This window comes from Culex pipiens, chromosome 3 (assembly GCF_016801865.2).
Source record: "Culex pipiens pallens isolate TS chromosome 3, TS_CPP_V2, whole genome shotgun sequence".
Classification (NCBI taxonomy): domain Eukaryota; kingdom Metazoa; phylum Arthropoda; class Insecta; order Diptera; family Culicidae; genus Culex; species Culex pipiens.
In genome coordinates this window covers 31,395,512-31,416,979 of record NC_068939.1, presented here as the reverse complement: position 1 = coordinate 31,416,979, position 21,468 = coordinate 31,395,512, and the positions used below count along the sequence as shown (strand labels likewise).

General features: G+C 32.2%; 2 protein-coding genes across 10 annotated transcripts in view; one reads left to right on the top strand and one right to left on the bottom strand.

Annotated features, from left to right (window-relative positions):
- Positions 1 to 21,468, top strand: part of LOC120422320 (diuretic hormone receptor-like) — a 185,981-nt gene that overhangs the window by 46,741 nt on the left and 117,772 nt on the right. The gene's annotated exons all lie outside the window — the stretch shown is intronic.
- Positions 18,927 to 19,804, bottom strand: LOC120422321 (uncharacterized). Of its 2 annotated transcripts, XM_039585713.2 has the most exons (4): positions 19,656 to 19,801; positions 19,415 to 19,590; positions 19,203 to 19,362; positions 18,927 to 19,149 (listed from the first exon to the last, which is right to left on the bottom strand). In XM_039585713.2, exons 1-4 carry the CDS (start codon positions 19,753 to 19,755, stop codon positions 19,007 to 19,009), a joined length of 579 nt encoding a protein of 192 aa, XP_039441647.1. In that variant the 5' UTR covers positions 19,756 to 19,801; the 3' UTR covers positions 18,927 to 19,006. The 2 variants fall into 2 exon arrangements, with proteins under 2 accessions (XP_039441647.1, XP_052565773.1); XM_052709813.1 differs by lacking the exon at positions 19,203 to 19,362 and having other exon boundaries at positions 19,656 to 19,804.

Genomic DNA, 21,468 nt, shown 5'->3' with positions numbered 1-21,468 from the left:
AGGGTATACTTTCAGGCGCTTGTTGTTTCGCAAATAGACCATTTCTCGTGCAAATAAAAATGAACTCGAAAAATGGTTCTCTCCGTGTGTAATTGTGTGTGTGGGCGCGTTGATGAACTGGAATCCTCCCACTTACACTCGCACACATGCAGTCAGTTTAGCTTGGTGTGCGGGAAACGTTTATTTTGCTATTTTCAGAGCAGTAGAGCTTTATGAATTCTCGGGAGTGGGTGTGCAGAAGATGCGGAGGAGGATTTTTTTCGCCACTCAGTAGCTTTCCATTTGATAGCACTTGAGAATTTATGTAACTTAAAAATAATTATGGTATAATTCACAAAACTTCAAACTTTTGAAAGATCACATTAAAAGCTTTCAAAATATTTGTAAAGAGTATTTTACAGTAATTTACATTTAATTTTTTTTGCAGAATTATGGAGTTTATGTGTGAAGGTAGTATTACTTAGCTAAACGGATTTATTTTGAATATTTCAATAATATTTCAGGTTAAACATAGCCAAGATGACTTTACTCACCTTAACCATCTGTATCATTACAGTGTTGCCAGTTATCCAGAATGGATCTTAAATATCCATCTTTTTATACCCGATGATTAGGCTTAGTGATTTTTCACGCTCAAAAATTGCAAATTTCACGGGGACCTTAATTTCAAAACACAAAATTTCACGGAAATTTCGCGGAACGTGAAAAATGTAAAAATAACTATCAAAATCTTAAAATAAACTTATAAAAAGTACTTTTTATGCTTTATTATATATTGTTTTAAATGAACTTCAAAAATCTTAACTTTATTTGAACGTGACACTAAAAAAAACTTTCAGTATTTAAAAAAAATCCACTTGGTTTATGGATGGGCTCTATATTTATTTTTAAACCAAAAAGTAGGGCATGCGTATTGTCATTTATTGAGCAGTTTTCGTAGATTTGCTTCTATTTAATCCTTTACATTTTATTGAATTTCATATCAATGCCAAATTCAACAAAACAATCTAACAATTAAAATAACTTTTTTTGCGACATTTTGCCCAGTTGAAAATATTTTAAGAGTTTTCATCTCACTTTTCAAATGCTAAATTTAAAATCAATAGGCAAAAATAATTTAATCTGTAACGAAATCTTCAAAATTTTATTCAAAATCTGAACAGAGAACTATTTTTTTTTATTTCCACGGGAGACATTCACCCAAATAATTAAATATCGTGAAACTTAAACAGGTGAAATGTTCTTAAAGGTGACTTTAAAGATAAAAAAAAAACTAAATAGAAAAAAAAATTACTTAAAAAATATTAAACTTAAACAGGTGAAATGTTCTTAAAGGTGACTTTAAAGATAAAAAAAAACTAAATAGAAAAAAAAATTACTTAAAAAATATTAATTTAATGTTGAATAAACCAAGCATGAATCTTTTGATTTTTTTAAATTATATGTTTCAAATATCAATTTAAATAATGGTGAAATTGTTATTACGGCTAATGAAAATATTGCTAAATTTAGTTAGTTTCCTGAGTAAAATTGATAATATTTTTTTCCGGTTAAATCATTGACCGGAGGAAAAGGGAAAGATATATGTTTGCTTTTAATTGATTTTTTAAAAAAAGTCAATAAAATTTAAAAAAAAATCTGTGCAATCTTCAAAACAATATCACAATATACTTGTTCAATCAAATATAACAAGTTTCGGTTGAAAAAAAGAGAATTTAAAATGAAAATTGCGGGAATATTTTTTTTTTCTTTGACTGATTTTTGTTAACATTATTTAAGTTTTCGCAGCATTCACTTCTCAGTAAATGTTCTCTCAATTTCATGTTTATGTAGGTTTTGCTAACAATTTTTCAAATGGTCACATATCACACTTTTCAATTGAAAACTAATAAAATTTACTTAAAAAGTATTTTATGAATGAAATATTTATTATGTTATTATTTTAAAGAATTGATTTTAGAAAATTGATAAATTTCACGGGATTTCACGGAAATCTTCAAATTTCACGCTGTCCGCGAAATCGTGAAAATTAACTAACCCTACCGATGATGTCTACATGAAATTTCCAACAAACCTTCCAACCTTAACTACATCATTTATCTCTCAAGTATTGATATTTTTAAACATTGTTGCCAGGTATACTGATATATTAATGAATAGTTGGCAGGACTTCACTTTTTCCTTTTTTGAAAAATAAAATTAATTTTAAAGATTTTAAATAACATAACAATAAATTAAGGTTGATTTTGTGTATTGAAAAAATATTTGAGAAAAATAAATTTAAAAATAAGTGGGATCAAAAGTTCTTATATGCGAGTTTGTGTTTTTATTAATTAAATTATGAATACGTTGAATTTGACGAATTTTATTTGCATTTTTAACAAAGTTCAAGAAAATAATTACTAAACTCATAAAATGGTCGACTGAGCAATGATTTAAAAAAAAAAAAATCAAAATTTTCATAAATTTAAACAAAAAAAATCAAGAAAAAGATACATTATATCTCCTAACAATACCCACAGCCACCACAGTTGTGGCGTTTGTAGCTCGGAAATTGAAACCATTTCCCAGGGAAAAGCAGAAAACATCAGCCACAATTTCATTTCATTGCCTGCGGAAACAAAGCTATTCATAGAACTTACTGCGGGATGCTTCCAGTTATCATAAAACGAATCAGAGAGCCTATAAAAAAAACAACTCGGCAAAGGGTTGGTAACAAGAATGATTTTTCTTCTTCTCGGAAGCTGGAGGGAGGATTTTCTACGTCCTTGGCAGATGATGAATTGTCTTCTGGTGTGATTTCTTGGCCTTTGCAAAGAACGAAAAACTTGCCTAATTTCTTGCTATAAAGCTACCATTAGCACGTACTTGAAAAGAACATCACCAGAAGGGTCTTTGGGTCCCTTTTTTAGGGGACCCCAAAAATCCCTCCCATAAATAAGTGATTTCTTTATAATGTAAAACACATTCATCTTACGTTTTGCCAGCCTCAAAAACTTCAGTCAGCAGTTTTGATTTTTCTTGCGGTCGTTTTTTTATAAGCCTGAAATGATGATGTTTTTCTACATAAAGCTGTGAATAGTTCTTATGACATGTACGAAGTTTTGCCCTGAAGCAGCTTTTCTTTTGCAATTAACCCTCAGTTTTCATTTGATTTATTTCAGCTCATATTTTTTTTTTCGACAAAATGATTTATTTAACTTTTTGTGGTCAATTTCACCGTCTTGATTTTTAAATAAAACTAATTTGCAGTTGACACTTCAGGGTTAGCTCTAATACAACCCCCCCTTGTGTCGACCACACAGCATCGAGCAGGCTGATTATGATGGATCACTTCTCCGGGGGCTAAATTTATGCAACCCGCACAGAACACGGTCGAATGGTTTTCACTTCACGGAGATCAACCACAGGGTTAAGGTTGGCACAAGTACCTACCCAAATTTGAGGTTAGGGCTGGTCCACCACCTTCCACGATAATGGTGAGAGGCAAGAAGAAGTTCCATTTTCATATCGTGTGGAAAAACATAAATTTGCTTGCGGGAACACACCCCGGCCTGGTTTATGGTTCTGGGAAGGATTGGCCGGGAACGGGTTTTGTTTATGGGATACTCTTAAAAAAGAAAGGGTTAGGATAATAGAAAGGATGATGCTGGTGGGCCTAGAAACGGTCAAGACTGGAATAACACCGGACCGGCGGAAGATAATAAAACAACAGCTGATGGAACCTTACACTTGAGGGAAAATTTTGGGGCAAGAACACTTTTCTTGTGTTTTGAACTGGTGATTGACCGCCAATATATAGTTAATTTTATTTGAGGAAAAATTTGAATTATTTTGAATGATAAATTGAATTTGCATTTGCATTCAGTGTACCAAAAATGCAAAATCATCAAAATAAACAATTTCCTCAAATTTTATATTTCAGAGTCGTTAAATTATTGAAAAATTGGCACATTTCGCATTTTTAGGAATTTAATCCGCTTTTAGCATATGAAAAAACAAAATCCAATTTTGCAATTATTTTTTCTATATTTTCATTACATAGAAAATGTATTTGTTCCAATAAAAAGGGCTGAAACTGTCCTTTTTCTTGAGCAAAAAGCAGGTTATGCTGTCATAATTAATTAGTATTATCACAATTTTTAAATAATTGAGGGGATTTTATGACCCTAAAACTTATAAAAAACAAAATAATTAAAAAAAAACTGTCAAGTTTATGTTGCAGCAAATGTCATTCAAAATTATAACAAAAATATTCGGCCACAAAAATCATTCTTTACCCGCAAGGCCAAAAGGTTGGGCATTTGGCCGTCCCAAAAAATTAAGAGTTGTCAAATCTTTGGTGCTCACCCCTAGAATGATAGATTAGGATGTCAGGAACAATATTTTCATACAACAAAAAATTCCCAAAAATGGTTTACAACTCGCGTGCGAAGCTTGAATAAAAAAAGTGCATTTTTCGAGTACTTTTTCAGAAATGCGCGTAACAATCATACTAAAGTCATTCAAATTTGGTCGCCTTAGGGCTTCAAGTTATAGTTCAATGTCCCCTTAACAAATTCCTGCATGGACATAGTCCATAAAAGCTTTTGTTCGGGCATGGCAGGGCGTTTTAAAAAGAAAAATGTGTATTTTTTAGCTAAAAAATTTCAAACCCCCCCCCCAAACGATAAAAAAAAACTAATGCATTCAGCTATTAGGAAATTTTACGGAGATGATTTTGCTTTTTTAGCATTCAATTTATGTCCACGCAAAGCCGAGATATTTGCATTTTAGTGAACAAAAAGTGACGAATTTCCAAAATTCTTAGTATATAAGCGTTTTAGCACAACACATTGGCTTCTATGATTACATACAAGAAGGCATATATTTTGAATATTTTTATTTTGCTCGCACAAAAACGATATTTGTTATTAACATTTCATGAAAAAACATGAGATTTTCTCCCAATGTGACGTAAACGATATATTTATAAGAACTGCTCTGTGATCTTCTCGATATGAACAAATAAAGCTCTAATGGGTATTTTTTTTTGAAAAAATAAGTTATTTATAAATAAATTTGTTCAATTCGAATGTACATGCAAAAAAACGTTCACAGCTTGGAGTTATGAACTTTAATGAAATTAATTATGCTTTATGATTATTTGTCGTTTACGTCACATTGTGAGTAAATCTCATGTTTTTTCATAATATGTTATAAACAAATTCTAGATTAAATAAATATCGTTTTTGAACGAGCAAAATAAAAATATCCAAAATATATGCCTTCCCGTTTGTAATAATAGTAGCCAATGTGTTATGCTAAAAGCGCCTATATACTAAGAATTTTGAAAATTCGTCGCTTTTTTTTCACTAAAATGCGAATATCTCGGCTTTGCGTAGACATAAATTGAATGTTAAAAAAGCAAAATGATCTCCGTTAAATTTCCTTTTAGCTGAATGCATTAGTTTTGGCCCCAAAAATTTTTGGCTCGTTTTGGGGAGTGATTTTTTTATTTTTTTAGCTATAAAATACAATTTTTCTCCCTAAAACGCCCTGCCATGCCCAAACACAAGCTTTTATAGACTATGTCTGTACAGGAATTTGTTCAGGGGACATTGAACTATAACTTGAAGCCCAAGGCGACTAAATTTGAATGACTTTAGTATGATTGTTACGCGCATTCAGGCCCGTAGCCAGGGGGGGGGCTACCGGGCTGCAGCCCCCCCCGAAATTTTTCCAATTTTTTTTAAATTGTACTACCTTAAAAAATCTCAAATCAATGATTGTGTGTTCTCTTCCCAGAAATAATTTGTAAGATAGTAAGATAGAGAATCAAGAATTGATTGATCTAACTAAGTAATTTGCCTGCCCATTGCCGGGCTCAGTTTTTGTAGATTATGGATCCAATAATTAAAAAATGAGCTGCAGATTTGAACATTGTTCCATTCTGTAACATCTCATTTATCTTGTAGTTTTAGCATCACATTGGTTAGGGTGGTCCAAATCTAGACTTACTTGGGGCTATCCCCTGAAATCAAAGATTTACCCATCACTAGCCTAAGTTCCAAAATTTGAGCTTTTTCTGACCACTGACCACCAAGTTTGGGCAAAATCGTCAAATTGTATGGAGAAAAGCAACTGTTTCAGTTTTTGACCAATGGAAGGCGCAATAACTATCCGGTTCTTACCAATTTTCAGAACTAATATCTTCTTTAAATTTGGAAAAACTTTCCCGAAGACACCTTATTTTTTTGGGTTTTTTGCTAAAAAGTTATTGACCTTCGAAAATAGCAATTTCCGAGCGGACTGCTCTAAGGGGCTACATAGAAATAATTACCGTCATTTGGGGTGAATCGGGAGTACAGTCTGAATAGGGACAGCACAAATCCATAGATCTCGTTGTCGTTTTTGATTGTAGAGCTTAAGTATGACCCCTGAAGAATCATAAAATAATTTAGAATTTTTGGATTCAATATGGCGGCCAAAATGGAGGTCAAGAAATATTTCTGGTGTTTTTTTTAAATAATCCAATAAACCAAATTTCCAGTTTTTGCTTTTTGGGTGCTTTTTAAACCGCCTTGAGTCAGGGGTATTAAAAAACACCCAAAAAGCAAAAACTGAAAATTTGGTGTATTGGACCTTTAAAAAAACACCAGATTTGTTCATATTTAACTAAAATGTGGTTGCAGATGCCGAATTTGATGTTAAAAACAAGCAAATAAAACATGCCGATTTCATTTGTTCCTAATTCGATTATCCGAAGTCCTTCGAACTTCGGATAATCGAAACTTTGGATAATCGAGGCTTCGGCTAGTCGAACTTGGACTGTAAAATTAATAGCCCTCCTTTATTTGCATTAAAACCATTAAACTGTTAACAAATGTTTTTTTTCTACATGTTTCAAAATTTATCATAATTTCTCAAAAATATTTAGATTTTGTTTTCAAAAACGAATGCATTTAATATGAGAAACATTTGAGTGAATTTTGACTATTATCAGAAATACAATTCTTATTTTATCGTTTTGGTTTTAAGAATATGGTTAGTTACATATCTGAGACCTTAGAGAAAAATGCTTGAGAAATATCTGTGTGTATTTTTTTATTACTTTTTCGTAAACCTTTTTTTCCGAAACCACTCGTCCAAAATGCTTTCTTTTGGTCACATTTTTTAGTTTCCACCTTGGCCAATCTCCAATTTTTATTTAATATATCAAAAATCGGAAGATCAACTAAGTGAATCCTTATTATCAACTAATTTTCACTTTGTGCATGAGCTTGCGATTTTTAAAGGAAGAAATAAGATGATAAAAATATTCAAAATGTAAAGAAAAATTTTAGCTCGGATTCAAAAACTCTGAAATTAAATTAATTAAACATCATTTTCAAATTGTATAATTTCTGATCAATGATTCATTTTTAAACAATTTAATTTCTATTTTTTGGATTTTACGGATTAGAATTCGCATTTTGAAAATTTTGAAATTTCTTTATTATTTTTTTATTTCTTATTTCTGAATATCAATTGTAAATATTTTCGAAAGTTTATGTTGCCACCTTTTCAAAATCGACCAAAAAACAGAGAGCAAATACAATATTTAAAAAAAGAAATAGCTTCACAATTTTAATGAAAATGGAAGTCTAATCAACTAAAAACATTTTTTTTTATTCATAACTTATTTCGATTAAGGCTTTTTAGGACCAGCGACCAGGTCGGTTCGGAAAACAAATTTGAAATGTTTTTCCTGCTTTGATAATCATAAACGACATGTTTGGGCTCATTTAAAAATATTTAGAATTTTTGTAACATGTCGCGGAACCGCGGAAAGTTTTTTTTCACGAAAAAAACATTTCGCCTTCAGCTAGATATTTTGAAAACTATTGATGCAAAACAACTGTACTGATTTAAAGTGTGTTTTGAAACACTTTTAAAATAATAAAACCATAGCTTGTAGTTTTGATTTTTAACCCTCTCGACTTTGGTCAGAGTTTAGTGTCATAAACTTCAGAATAATATTCGCAACGGCTAATTAAAGATTTAAAAAAATTACAATTTCAAATTTCTAAATTTTCATAATTTTTGATTTAATTTTTTTTTGGTATAAGACAAAGAAAAACATAAAAAAATTAAGATAACAATTCAACAGAATAATATCAAAAAGTCTGAAATTCCAAAAATTTAAAAATCTAAAACTGAAAAATTAATAAAATAATTAATAGGGGAAATCTACCCATTTTAATCCTAATAAGCGGTCGTGTTTGAATGATGCTGGATAATCTAGAGTCTCCCTTGAATTTTACTAAAACCAAGTACACCAACGAGTAGAGCAAGTTTTTGTGAACATTTCTGTTTATTTTCACTTTCACTAAAAGTTATTCTATTTCTTTACCAAGCATTTAACAAAAAAAAATTCCCAAGGGTATTCTAATCGAGGCGAATGCATTGGGCCACGCCCATTTTTCTAATATCGGCTTAGTTCTTTTTTCTTCCAACACTCTGTCGAGTGTTGCCATTTGCGCTGACAGTTCAAACGAACACTCACGAAAAGTGGCATTTATAGGGAAAGTTTCCTGGCATCGCTGGCTGTGCTGTTGGTGGTGTTGACGGCCAGCCTTTGTTCTTTTTTGCCTTCGTCTCTCGCTCGGTTTTCTTCAGCCTTCGTTTGGAATGCAAAGTGAAAATTGAAACGTCAAACGACTTGGCGCGTTTGTTTTTTTGATGGCGCTTGCTAATTTATTACATTTTTCGGGATTATTCTTCAAGTGAGTGCCTTACTAATGATCAAAAGAACATGTTGCCGGTAGTTGGAAGCAATTTCATATCTTAAGCGTCGTGAAAAAGTAAGCGAAAGTGAAAAGTTAATTTTGGCGATATTCATTAAGCGTTTGAGGGATTCTCGTGTGTGTCACTGTGTCACATGTGCCAACAAAATGATGAGAAGTGGTCTCGCAAAATACAAATTATGATCAAAAGTGCATTAAATGTGATCTTTTTGGCCAGTAAGTGGCATACATTTGCGTGCTTACTCGAGGCGGTGCTGTTGCTGGTAAGTTTATAGCCCAAATAGTATTTTTGGAGCTTTAATCGAGCATCAAACTCTCCATATGACGAAGATAGGTGTTTGATTGGAAAGGGTAGATTTCCCCTACTTAAAAAAACCTAAACTAAAAAAAATATCATTTTTAAATTTAGTTATTCAAAATTCAATAAATTATTTTTTTTCAATCTTAAATTTTTTATGCTTTAAATATTTTTATGTTTGAATTCTAAATAGTATTCCTAAATTTATTTATTTTTACCAGAAAATTAAGTGATTATTGTAATGGCTTTTCCCTTTTTTCAGCATTTTATGATTTGACAGTCAGCTTCATGAGGCAATTCTTCAATATTATTTAAGCGAATACATTATTTTCAAACGTTATTTTCAGTCGCATTCAAATAAACAAATCAAAATTTCATCAACACATATTGCACCCGAAGAAATATCAAACGACGCTTTTTGTTTCTGTTCCTTTTCAGCTGCATACCGCTTAAGAGAAGTCTTTTCGTAAACCTTTTCTGGGCCGTTAAAATTTTCGTTTAAATGTAAAATATAGTTCTTGTAGCAACATTCAGACTAAGATTTGATTTACAGGAAAAATCTAATTGATTTAAGAATTCTTACATAAAGTATTCTTTACTTTCAAAACATCAAAAATTTAAGATAATAATTACACATGGTAATTTCAAAAAAATCAGAAATTCCAAAAATGAAAAAAATCAAAAACTTAAAAAATTATAAAATAATTACAACTAAAAAAATCCTTAAATTATAAAAGAAACATTTTTTATCATTTTTAAATAAAGATATTCAAAAAATAATTTTCAATCATTTCAATAAATTATGTTTTAATAATCTAAATTTTTTGATGCTTCGAATATTGGTATGTTTGAATTCTAGTGCAGACTAAGATTAGATTTACAGGATAAAACTAATAGATTTATGAATTCTTACATAAAGTTTTCTTTATTTTTAATTTAGCAAGGTTTCGTAAATATAAAATATCTAAACCATAAAATGTGCAGGATTTTGTTCCCAGAGTCAAGATATTGCTTGAACAAACATCGATTTTAATAAATGGTTACAATACTAAATTGTTAAGTGGGTCTCGTGGCGCAGGGGTAGCGGCTTCGGCTGCCGATCCCGATGATGCTATGAGACGCGGGTTCGATTCCCGCCTTATCCACTGAGCTTCTATCGGATGGTGAAGTAAAACGTCGGTCCCGGTTTCTCCTGTCTCGTCAGAGGCGCTGGAGCAGAAATCCCACGTTAGAGGAAGGCCATGCCCCGGGGGGCGTAGTGCCAATAGTTTCGTTTTTTTTACTAAATTGTTAAACATGATTAGATCCCAGAAATAGAAAAAAAGGATTTCATTTGTGTGTTTTTTTGTTTTGCTTAGAAATATTAAGAGAGTCTTTTCTAGAACCACCACAGCCAATTTACATTATTTTTCCCCTTTATCTTGTAAAATCATATTGGCTATTAAAACTTATTTTAAAAATAATATGGTTTTGACAGTTATTTCAAAATAAATAAATGAGTGAATTGAAGATTTTAATTTGTTAATCGTGTTCGCATTTACAATTTTTATCGTATATTTTATTTTATTTCAAGAAGATGTGTCTCAGAACTAATAGATCAATCTCCAATGGTTCTGAGTCTTTACACGATAAGAACAAATCATGTTTTGCTTGATGTTGCTGTTATATCATTTTCATTGAAATACTTGTTAAACAGTTTGTACACTATTTTCAATCAATTGGATAATGTTATTTTTTGTGTTTTAACGAAATATGCACTTTAAAGCTTACTGTGGATTTATTTTTTTATCGATAAAAAATGAATGATTTCTATGAATTCATCGACTTTTAAATATTTTTACTCTGGATATCTTTAATAATGTCTTTTTGATACTCTTTGGTTTAAATTTAACCGTTTATTCGATCAGAAAATTTTATTTTTAATTTATTTTTTTTTAAATTTCGAATATAAACAGCACTGCAACGATCGATTGATTTTTTTTGTCATGTTTTAAAATTTTATTTTTGCTCAAATTCTGGACTAATTTTTCAGAGTACAAATAGTAATGAATTTGAAAATGGCGTTTAGTTGGAATATTAAAGTTAAACATGAATCGTTTTAATGTTTGATGCAATCGAGGAAAATTTTAACGGTTACATATGCATTTAAAAATGGTTACATATGCATTATTAACAATTCTTCCAGTGAATATTTTGGCATTAAATATTAATTGAATACATTTTATCTAAATTGTTTAACACATTAAAATTAAACACAGGCACTGATTTTTTTTCTTCAAATCTATTTATTAATAGATATCCATTATAGGCCTATAGGGTCGTCCAATTACCATGGAGACACTTCAGAAGCTGAAATTTCAACGATTATATTTTTTTTTGTATTTCATTAAAATTATTTATTTTTGAGAGCACCAGGAGCTTCGCAAAATATGAAATTCAATAGCTTAGAACAATTAAAGTAAAACATTGTTTAAGTTTGTTTATAAAATTTTAAGAAAAACAAATATTCCAGTTATGAGTTTTATGTTGTGCTAGAAAAAATGAAAAATGTCAGATAAACCATCACAATTATCACACAGCCGAAAATGTAAATCCAGACGGTTTAAAATTTGATAGTTCAAATTTACCAGTTTGTTCGTGGGTTTTTCTCTCAGTATAAAATACAGAAAACATAATACTTATGGTTAGATAAATCGATATTTCTTTAAAAAAAATTTTTTGCTTTCAAAAATTTGATTCAAGTTAAGTATATTTTAAATTTAGCGACGTTTATCACGAAATTGGATTTCATATCAACAATTCAAGAAAATGTTAAAAAAAAAAACACTTTCTCTACTCCTTTAATACAAACTAGCTGTTAAAATAAAGAAAAAAAAATGACGAAGGAGTTTCTTCAATAAAGACATTGAAAACTTAATATAAAAATGTTTGAAGACTTTTTTGCATACATTATATTACAATTTTACAATTCATCTCAATAATTATACCACAAACCAAGTGATGGTATAAATGATTTGCTGATTTTTATACTCCTTGAATTTTTGCACCCAAGCCCCCCCCGAACAAAAATCCTGGCTACGGCCCTGCGCGCATTTCTGAAAAATACTCGAAAAATGCACTTTTTTCATTAAAGCTCCGCGCGCGAGTTGTAAACCATTTTTGGGATTTTTTTGTTGTATGAAAATATTGTTCCTGAAATCCTAATCTATCATTCTAGGGGTGAGCACCAAAGATTTGACAACTTTTAATTTTTTTTGCTCTAACTGTGCTCTAAACGCTGTTAAAATTTCAAAAATTTCTAAAGCTCAAAAATAATTATTAAAATCTTCCTTTTATAAATATGAGATGCAAAACATAAAATTTTCAATGTGCTGTGGTTGATAAGAATTCAATTAATTTTTTTAAATATTTTTCAAATTTCACCAATAAAATAATATTTTGGAAAATCGTTAGAGATACCATTTGGCTTGATTCCTTAGGCAAAAATAAGTAACTGTGCCAATTTTGAGCCAAATCGGTTAAGGGTTAAGGGTCGCTTTTTATCGTTGAAGTTTGTATGGAAAAAATCGAAAAAATGTATGGGGAAAAGCAAAAATATCTAAATTCCGCCAAAAGGTGGCGTTAAATATGTCGGATCATTGTCAAGTGTGAGATTTTAATGTAAAAATTTATGAAAAACAACTTTGTTAAAGACCGAATAATCCGAGTTAACCCTGACGAGTTATTAACGATTTTTTTCTCCAACTTCTACGATAAAAGGACCCTTAACCCTTAATCGATTTCGCTAAAATATTTCACAGTTGCTTATTTTTGCCTAAGGAATCAAATCAGGGATATTCTTGATGTCGATTTTTTTTATTGTCACCCTAATGATCACAAATGTTATTCGTGAAAATATCAAATTGTCCAATGTCCACCAATCTGTCTGCTTTCTAGGAAGAGCAAATTCAGTTGCATAACATTTGGTCAGATCCTCACTGAGGGCTTGACCGCGCAACGTAGCCTAGTGGTAACGCTCCCGTCTAGTAAGCGGTAGATCGGGGCTCAAACCCCGGCTCGGACCAACACAACTGGTGATCGTTTCTCTTCTGGATTCGATTGCTTAGTAAAGGGAAGGTAGTGTATCGTCACAAACTGGACCTTATCAACGACACCTTAGGAAGGCGACCTATGGAATGTTAACATTAACCTTAACATGTTAACATTAGTTGAGTTAAATACTGCCACTGAATCCGCTTTGTAAATGCCGGCCCCGATACTCTTCAAGGGTGTTCGCCTCAGGAACTGGGAAAGATTTACTTTTACTTTACTGAGGGCTTCTCAGTACATTTCAGTTTGTTCCAAAATCAATATAACTTCTACGCATAAATCAACAGGAAGTGTTGGTTTGCAAAACACTTCCTCAAAATGTTGACGAATGTCAAATAAATATTTTGCTGTGCGCTTCTCCTTTATTTGCATAACCTGGTGTTGAAATTTTCCCACGTTAAACAACTGCATCGCGTGACAGAGTAAAGTATCACTTTTCCATTCGTTTCCACCACGAAAGACCACATTAACTTAACGAGAAAAGTTGTTCTCTAACATACACCATAGGGGAAATTTGTTTTTCCTTGTATGGTATTCAAAGAACCACACAAAAAAAGAACGGCAAAACGTTATCGATAAGCCAAAATGGTCCAACATCCGATGTAACTTAGTGGGCGTAAGAGACAAAGTTCACCGACAGTCTGTTGCTGCTGTTTCATAATTTATGACTAGCCCATCTTACCTCGAAAGAAACCCGGAAACGGTAGAAGCTGCAAGCAACATGTTCTCTTAGTTTTTTCTCGATACTTTGATAGAGGCCATTACCATGTTCTGAGCTCCTGCTTACAGCGCATATTGTCAAACGGTGTCATCGAACCGACCATCACCACCGGAAGAAATAAAGGAAAGGGTGGCATCCGGTGTGACGACAATCTCTTCAGGTCAAAAGACCAACTTTGGAGCGTATTAGCCATTACTGCTCGGTAGACTCGGTTGTGGTGGTCAGATTTGGGAGCTTGGAGGATCGGGGTAATCGATTTAGTTTTAGCATAAAGGAAGCGTTCTAAATGGCTTAAATTGGTTGGTTATCGAAGCACTTTTTTGTTAGGGTGCTCCCTTAACTTTGAAAATTAGACATTTTCAAATGAAAATATCTCGAGTTTAAGAAAAATACCCGTGATTTTTTTCAGCGTTTGTAGTGATAAATCTTCCCTTTCGAATGCAACCTGGCGCTTAAAATTTGACCGGCGCTTTTTCGAGATTCCATAAACTGGGGTGACATTGATAGAATTTCAATTTATTTTTGGAATATTTTCTAACCGCTAAGGTTTTTCTCAAGATTATTATTTTTAAAACATGTACTGGGGTAGGCCACACAAAGTCCATGAACTATTTAAAAAAAATAGTTTTTTCAATAGTGTTTAAGAAATAGTTACGTTAAAAATTCTATTTTTAAAATTCGGGGTAGCTAATATTTATTATTTACAAACTTATTTTACCTTCTCCTAATGTAAAATTGCCCAAAGAATTCGAAAATGCATTCCATTTTCTGATTCAAAATTATGTTTATTAAGAAAATCATGCCACTTAGAGAAGATTAAAATAATGCTTTTCATCAACATTTTTTTAATTATGTTTTAAATTTGAATCTTTTAAATCTTTTAACCTTTAAAAACTGTAAGCCCTCGAGTCCAAATTTTATTTAAAAAAAATGTTCTTTTAGAGCTCTAATTAAGCCCCGAAACTCACTACTCTCTAAAACTTAACCCTGAATTGCTACGTTCAAATCATTGAATTTTGAAGGTTCGCTCAGATGCTTTCTTAAATTTGATCGTAGAAGGCGTAGATTGCAAGATAAAAGGTTGGTGTCTTCGACAAAGTTGCTTCACGCAGAAAAATATTTTGTACGATCAGCCTGTACGAGGTTTGATTCAACAAATTTTTTGTTGAATATAATCAACGACAATTTTGCGTTGAAACAAATCTTGATTTTCTCAATTCCACAAAAATCTTTCGTTGTTTTGAAAAAGTTGCTTTGACGTTGCCTTATTGCCTTATGCCTTATTTTTCTGCGTGTTGGATTCGTTCGTTTTTTGGATTGGCAAGCCCAGCTACTTTCTAGAAGACAATAAAAAACCAAAAATATTCCTGAAAAGTTAAAAAAGTGAACCACCCTAATTTTCAACCAGATCAAAAGTTGCCACATTCCATTTGAAAAATCTATTCTGAAGACACCAAAGCTCCAGAACTTCACCATTTTTCGCAAATCAGTTTTTCACTTAATATTGCTATCTGGACCACTGTGCAATGCTTTCAGCCGAGCTTCCGTGGCCGTGAGGTTACGGGTTTCGCCTTGTAAGCGGAAGCAGCGGAAGTTGATGGTTTCGATTCCTGTCTGGCTCGGCAAAGTCAGATCCCTTAAAAGAGTAAATATGCTCACTGGGAATACTGACCGGTAGGGGATGGGTTTCGACTAGCGGCGTGCTGGGGTTCACGACCAGAGGTCGTGAGTTTAATTCTCGTACCGGGATGATGAAGTTTTTTAAGTAATTGTAGTAAACAAACTTTTCTAAAAAAACCAAAGTACTTTTCGTTTGCAAATTCGATTTAAAATCGAATACTTAAGGCATAAAACTCGAAAATAGCAAATGCTCCAAAAAAAATTGCGGATAATCCAAAATGAAGCCCAAGATGGCAGTGGAAGAATATTTGACATTTTTATTCTGAAATAAAACAGATCGAGGTTGTCGTGCTATCTTGTCGAACGTCAATTTTTGACGTTCCATAAAAAAAAAAACCTTTCAATGTTTGACCTTGTATAAACAAAATAAAATAGTTGGTTGACCAATCTGTGCATTGTCTCGAAGTTTGGTTGCTGACGTACCAAGTTATAATTACAAATGTTTGCGGTAATCGGACTTGTACGTGTGTCAAACGCGTTTTGACCTGACATTCCTTTGGCCACTTGTCGCACTTACATCAATTTTCAGGGTGTGACAAAATAGGACGACAAGATTGAAACTTCTTTCATATGAAAAATGACAACAATGCACGGTGTTTTTTCGGTTTTAATTGAATATCTCAGGTTTGAAATCAAATTTTGGGGATCTGTGAAGGTCAAAATGTGAGGCACAAAATGACGTTATTAACTCAATTTAACCCAAAATGCACGTGCGATAAGATAGCACGACAACAACGAGATAATAAAATTCTTCAAATAAAGAGTTGTTGAACTATAAAAGAATATAGAATAAAACCCTTACAATGTCCCAAAGATGTGAGCATTTAATTTTTGAGTTAACCCTCTACAACCTTACCCCGCCTTTAGACGGGCTTCGATCTAAAAAATCGCCAAAAATCAATTTTCCAACCGATTTTTGATCTTCAAAAAGCATTGGAAAGAAGAACTCTCAAAATTTTAGAAAATTTCAGGGTTGGAAGTTTTACTTGTTTCATGTGACTTTGCCAATGATTTTAAAAATGTCAATTTTTTAGGGGTCAACTTTGGCTGAGTTTTTTACAAACATTTCCTATATTTTCAGTAAAAAGAAGTATGCAGTAATTTTTGTAGTGTCCCAGACTATGCCTCTACGTATTTTTTGCAATTTAAATGATGATGGTGCCATTCTATAGCAGAAAATGTGAAAAAAAATGCAAAAAATTGAAAAAGTGACTGTAAAAACGTGAAAAAATTAGATAGGCAAAATGTAATTATAGAATGGTAGAATAGGCCAAATACTACCAAAAACAAACATAAACTAAACAAGATAAATGCATATTAAAATACTAAAAATAAAACAAGAAAAACATAAAACAAGAGAAGTAAAGTTTTTCGTAGAACAAAAGTTGCTCAAAATGACCTCCAAAACAAGGGAAAAAAAATATTTTAGAAAAAAAAATTTGGGCAGTAGAGGGTTAAATAGTTTTAAATTTTGTATGTTACATTTCTGTGTTTGGTGTATGTACAGAATTGTAAAAGATACAAAATGGTTGCAATCACCTTTTTTAAAAGAAATTATAATTAAAAACTAAATTTAAAAGGTGTTTCATATGAAAATTGTTCAAATTCGGGAATTGAAAAAATACAAAAAAAACTCCCAGAGTACATAATACAAGTAAATTTCTCAATATTCCTTAAACTCCAATACCGCATTGTGAATGAAACGAGAAAAAAAAACCTTTTCAAAGCCCAGCAGGCAAAACAAAATGTAAACTTTTTCCTCGAACAAGCCAAAGCCCAGATTGGGGTTGGAAAAAAAGAGAAAGGTAGAAAAAAGGATACCCATCCTACGGATAATTGAATTTTAATATCATCATAATGACGTTTTGATTGATACCTGTTGTGTGAGTGGTTGTGTGTTTGTTGGTTGAATGGTTGGTCGGGGATATCACCTTCCTTCCAACAAGTAAAACGACGACGACATCGCCAAAGGACGGATAAAGTTGGGATCTTATGGCATCGTACGCAGCTTAACTTTTTTCCACATTTTTTTCACTCTCTCTTCAACGAAGATGGATGCTGGCAGAAGCCATCTGACGCAATCTGGTGGGGACTCGGGGAAAAAAAGAGCACAGTTTGATGTGGGATGATGTTGATGTGATTCCGCACTGATTTATTTTGCCTCAATGAATTTGTGGGGGCCTTGTAAATAATAGGTTATTCTACTGAGGAAAATGAAAAATAGAGAAAGTAGCCAATAAGCTTTTCATTTTGATCGATTCTGACCTATTTGTTGCTTGGTTGCCAATCTAGATTGCAACCGTAAATCAAACCTTAACGAGACAGGTTCCAAACTGTCCCAAATCCGATGTCTGGTTTTTCAATTTTCAATTTTCCACCGTGGTTAGAGCTTCTGTGTGTGTGTGTCCACAAGGGATTACAGCTGACCACACGTGAGTGTCCTCCGAACCCTCCCTTGGGAGGATGTATTTTATGACCAACAGGGAGTGCAAGTGGTTCCTTGGGTCAGGGCAGTAATTTACAGTGTTTTTCCCGGTCACCTTCTATGGTCGCAAAGTGGGATGAGCTTTCACGTTGAAAGGTTGGACCTTTTAGCTTTTTTTGCAAAGTAGTGTGGCATTATGGATCTGTATAGGAAGAAAGAGTTTCTGCTGTGAGCTTAACATATAAGCATGTAGTTTTTCAACAGCTTTTAGAACAACTTCTCCACAAGCGGTTAAAAGTATTGTTGATTCAAAACGCAACTGTGTAAAAAATACGTTTCCTCTTTTGATGGAATAATTCAGTCTTAAAATTATTTTTATCAAACAAAATTTGATGTTTTTTAACTGATTTTCATTTCAAAATATGACATATATTTTTGCACGTGATTTGGAGCCATTCTAAGCCAAGTGATATTTTAATCACATATGGTCCAAATAATTTAAAAGAGCAACATGGGGAACATGAAGCAACGTTCCGTTTGACCATAAAGCAAGAAAAATGTCCCAGACGATGCATCCTTCCCAGCTGCCTCTGCCCCTAAAGCAGCAGAACCGTTTATCATCACTTCAGCACGTTTGAAATTTGTGACTATTACATTCACGATGCACTGCTGCTGCTGTTTCTAGCCATTTCCGTTATGAAGGGCAAGATTTATGGATTTTGATCAGTGTGGTGGCCACACTCTGGTCACTCTCAACGAAAAGGGGGAAGGTGCTGCCGTTGACAACTGCAATTGATGTCGGGACGGTATCTGGGTCACCACCGAGGATTAAAGTTGAGGGGGTTGAAGAGCAGCTACAATGCTTGTTTAATTTTTGAGTAATTATTTGTTGAAATTAATTAAGAAAATGTGCTTAAACTATGTATTAAAAATGCATTTTTCTAACTTTTTATATAAGTTTATTGATTATTGACGTATTTAAACGAGTTTTTCAAGAGTATCTTAAAAACAAAAAGTTAAGAGTGTCAATAGCGAACCTGTGTTGCACTCACACTTACAAACTCTGTGACAACGACGTCTCCGTAACTAACAAGTGTTGGTGGTTGGTTCACAGCATCGATGTACCGGGAAACGCCTCTCAAGAGCCACGAAATTGTAATTACGTACACTGTGAAGAAGAACATGCTGATAAATTTTAAACAATTGTATTCTTGTACTTACAAATCCACCCAGCAAATATTAGATAAAGAGCTCTTTCCACTTCTGAAACGTCAACGTACATTCCTCGAAAATATTTAAACAGTATTATGAATACTATTAAATCTATAATTGACATTATAAAGAAAAAGAGCTCGTACAGTGAAACAAGAATGGCGAATTTCTGAAAAAAAAATCTTTGTAGCAAAAATTAAACGACCTAGAACTAGACTTACACAGACAATTGCAATTTCGAAAATAGCAGCGGCAACCACGTAAATGACACTTTGCGTAAAAGGTGCACAAAGTGATAGCATAATGTGTTCAAAATTACTCTGATTAAACCAAAACGCTATCGCCAGCTGAACATCAATTCTATCGACAACAGTTGAAATTATCGTACCGGTGGCATCTAAAAACAAACAAAACAAAAACACATGTTTCACAAAATTAACATCAAACACTTGAGCTGCTCACTTTTGTCCAGTTTTAACGTTATTATTACTCCCAGCGAAACCAGGAACATCACCCAGGCGTACAGCCGGCCCAAAGTGCGAAATGATTTGAGGGACACCATTCTGCTGTGAAACTACAATCTAACTAACGGAAGCGTAAGCTAGTTACGGTTAATGAATCACGCACGTTATCGATCTGTTGATCTAACACTTGAGATTGATAAACGTCAGCTGTAGTGTAACCTTGAATTCAATTTCATTGCATTGAACATTACTGATAAAGTTAATAACATGGCAGCAGATTTGTAACAAAAGATTAGTTGGACACGTGATGAATTAATTTTACCTAAAAAGTATATTGTAAGGAGTAATTTAATTTACTTTTCTCATTTTCAAAATACAGAACATCTTAATCCAAAGAATAATCGTCCAAAAATAAATAAAAATAAAACTTTGACCGGAAACTGGATATTATCCATTTTCTTATAAAGTTTCGAGAAATCAATGAGACTAGAATTATTTTTCTGATATGCTATTTAAATACCGTAAAAAGGGGTGACTTTGATAGGTTTGAGATTTTTCCGCAAAATGAAGAGTACAAATTAAATACGTACGGAATGGCATGAAATCATTTTGACCGTGGTAGAGAAGTGTTCAAAGTACTTCTATTATTTCTTTATAAAATTTTTAAAAGTTTAAAAAGTTAGTTATCTTTAATTCAGAAAATATTGTTAAATAGATAATTCTCAAAATTCTCAATATTCTCAAAGTGTCATGATTTTCTCAATGAACATGACTTCGAATCGGAAAACAGAATGCGTTTTCGACAATTTTCCACCAGGAGTAATTAAAATATGTTTGTAAATAATAGATATTATGTGTTTTTAAAAAATAATTCAAAAAATCTCTAAATTAATTGGGAATTCAGTAGAACAAATTGCATACAAATTGTAAATTTTTTTGATTAGTGCTTCGAGAGTTTTATTAACAAACCCAGTTCAAACGAATTTCAGGCACAATACTTACAGATAGCTTTGAATGATGGTTGGAGAAAAACATAATTATTCACATAAATTTAAAACCCATTTTTCAGTAATTAAATCTAATAAAAAAAATCAAAATTTTCCGATCTCACCAATAAAATATTTTTTCAAATTTTCAAATCAAGCTAAAAATTTGGAATGATTGAAAATCAATAGTCAGGTCGTTTTCAAACATTAGCAAGTTTTTTATAATTTTTAAATATTTTTTTTAGGAAAGATAGGAAAATTTCACAAATGTTTTGATTTTTTTCACATTCAAAATTCGAAGAATATTTGCCGAGCTATATTCTTTTGAAAATTTATGTTGTATTGGATGACACTTAACTAGAGAACTAAATTATGTAAATTTTTATTCTTTGAAAGGATTTTTAACACAGCAACAAATTGTCCAATTTTAAATCACCAAAAACTAAAATTATAGCGTTTATGTTCAGCCAGTTCGAATATCCGAAGGTTTGTATGAGACTTCGGATAATCGAATCACGAACAAAAAAATGTTTTCTTTTCTTACTTTAAACATCAAATTCGAGTTCTGCGACCCCATTTTAGTAAAATTTGAATGGTCGATTACCTGTAAAATTAACAAATGCATTTTTTCAATATTTCATCATCCCCTTTTTGGCCGCAATCTTGGATTTAAAAATTCTAAATCATTTTAGAGAAGTTTAAGGGTCATACTAAAGCTCAACAATCGAAAATAACACTTGGAAAAATTTCTTTTTTCGTGATTCGATTATCCGAAGTTAAAATTTTACCAAGACCTTCGGATAATCGAGTCTGGACTGTATAACT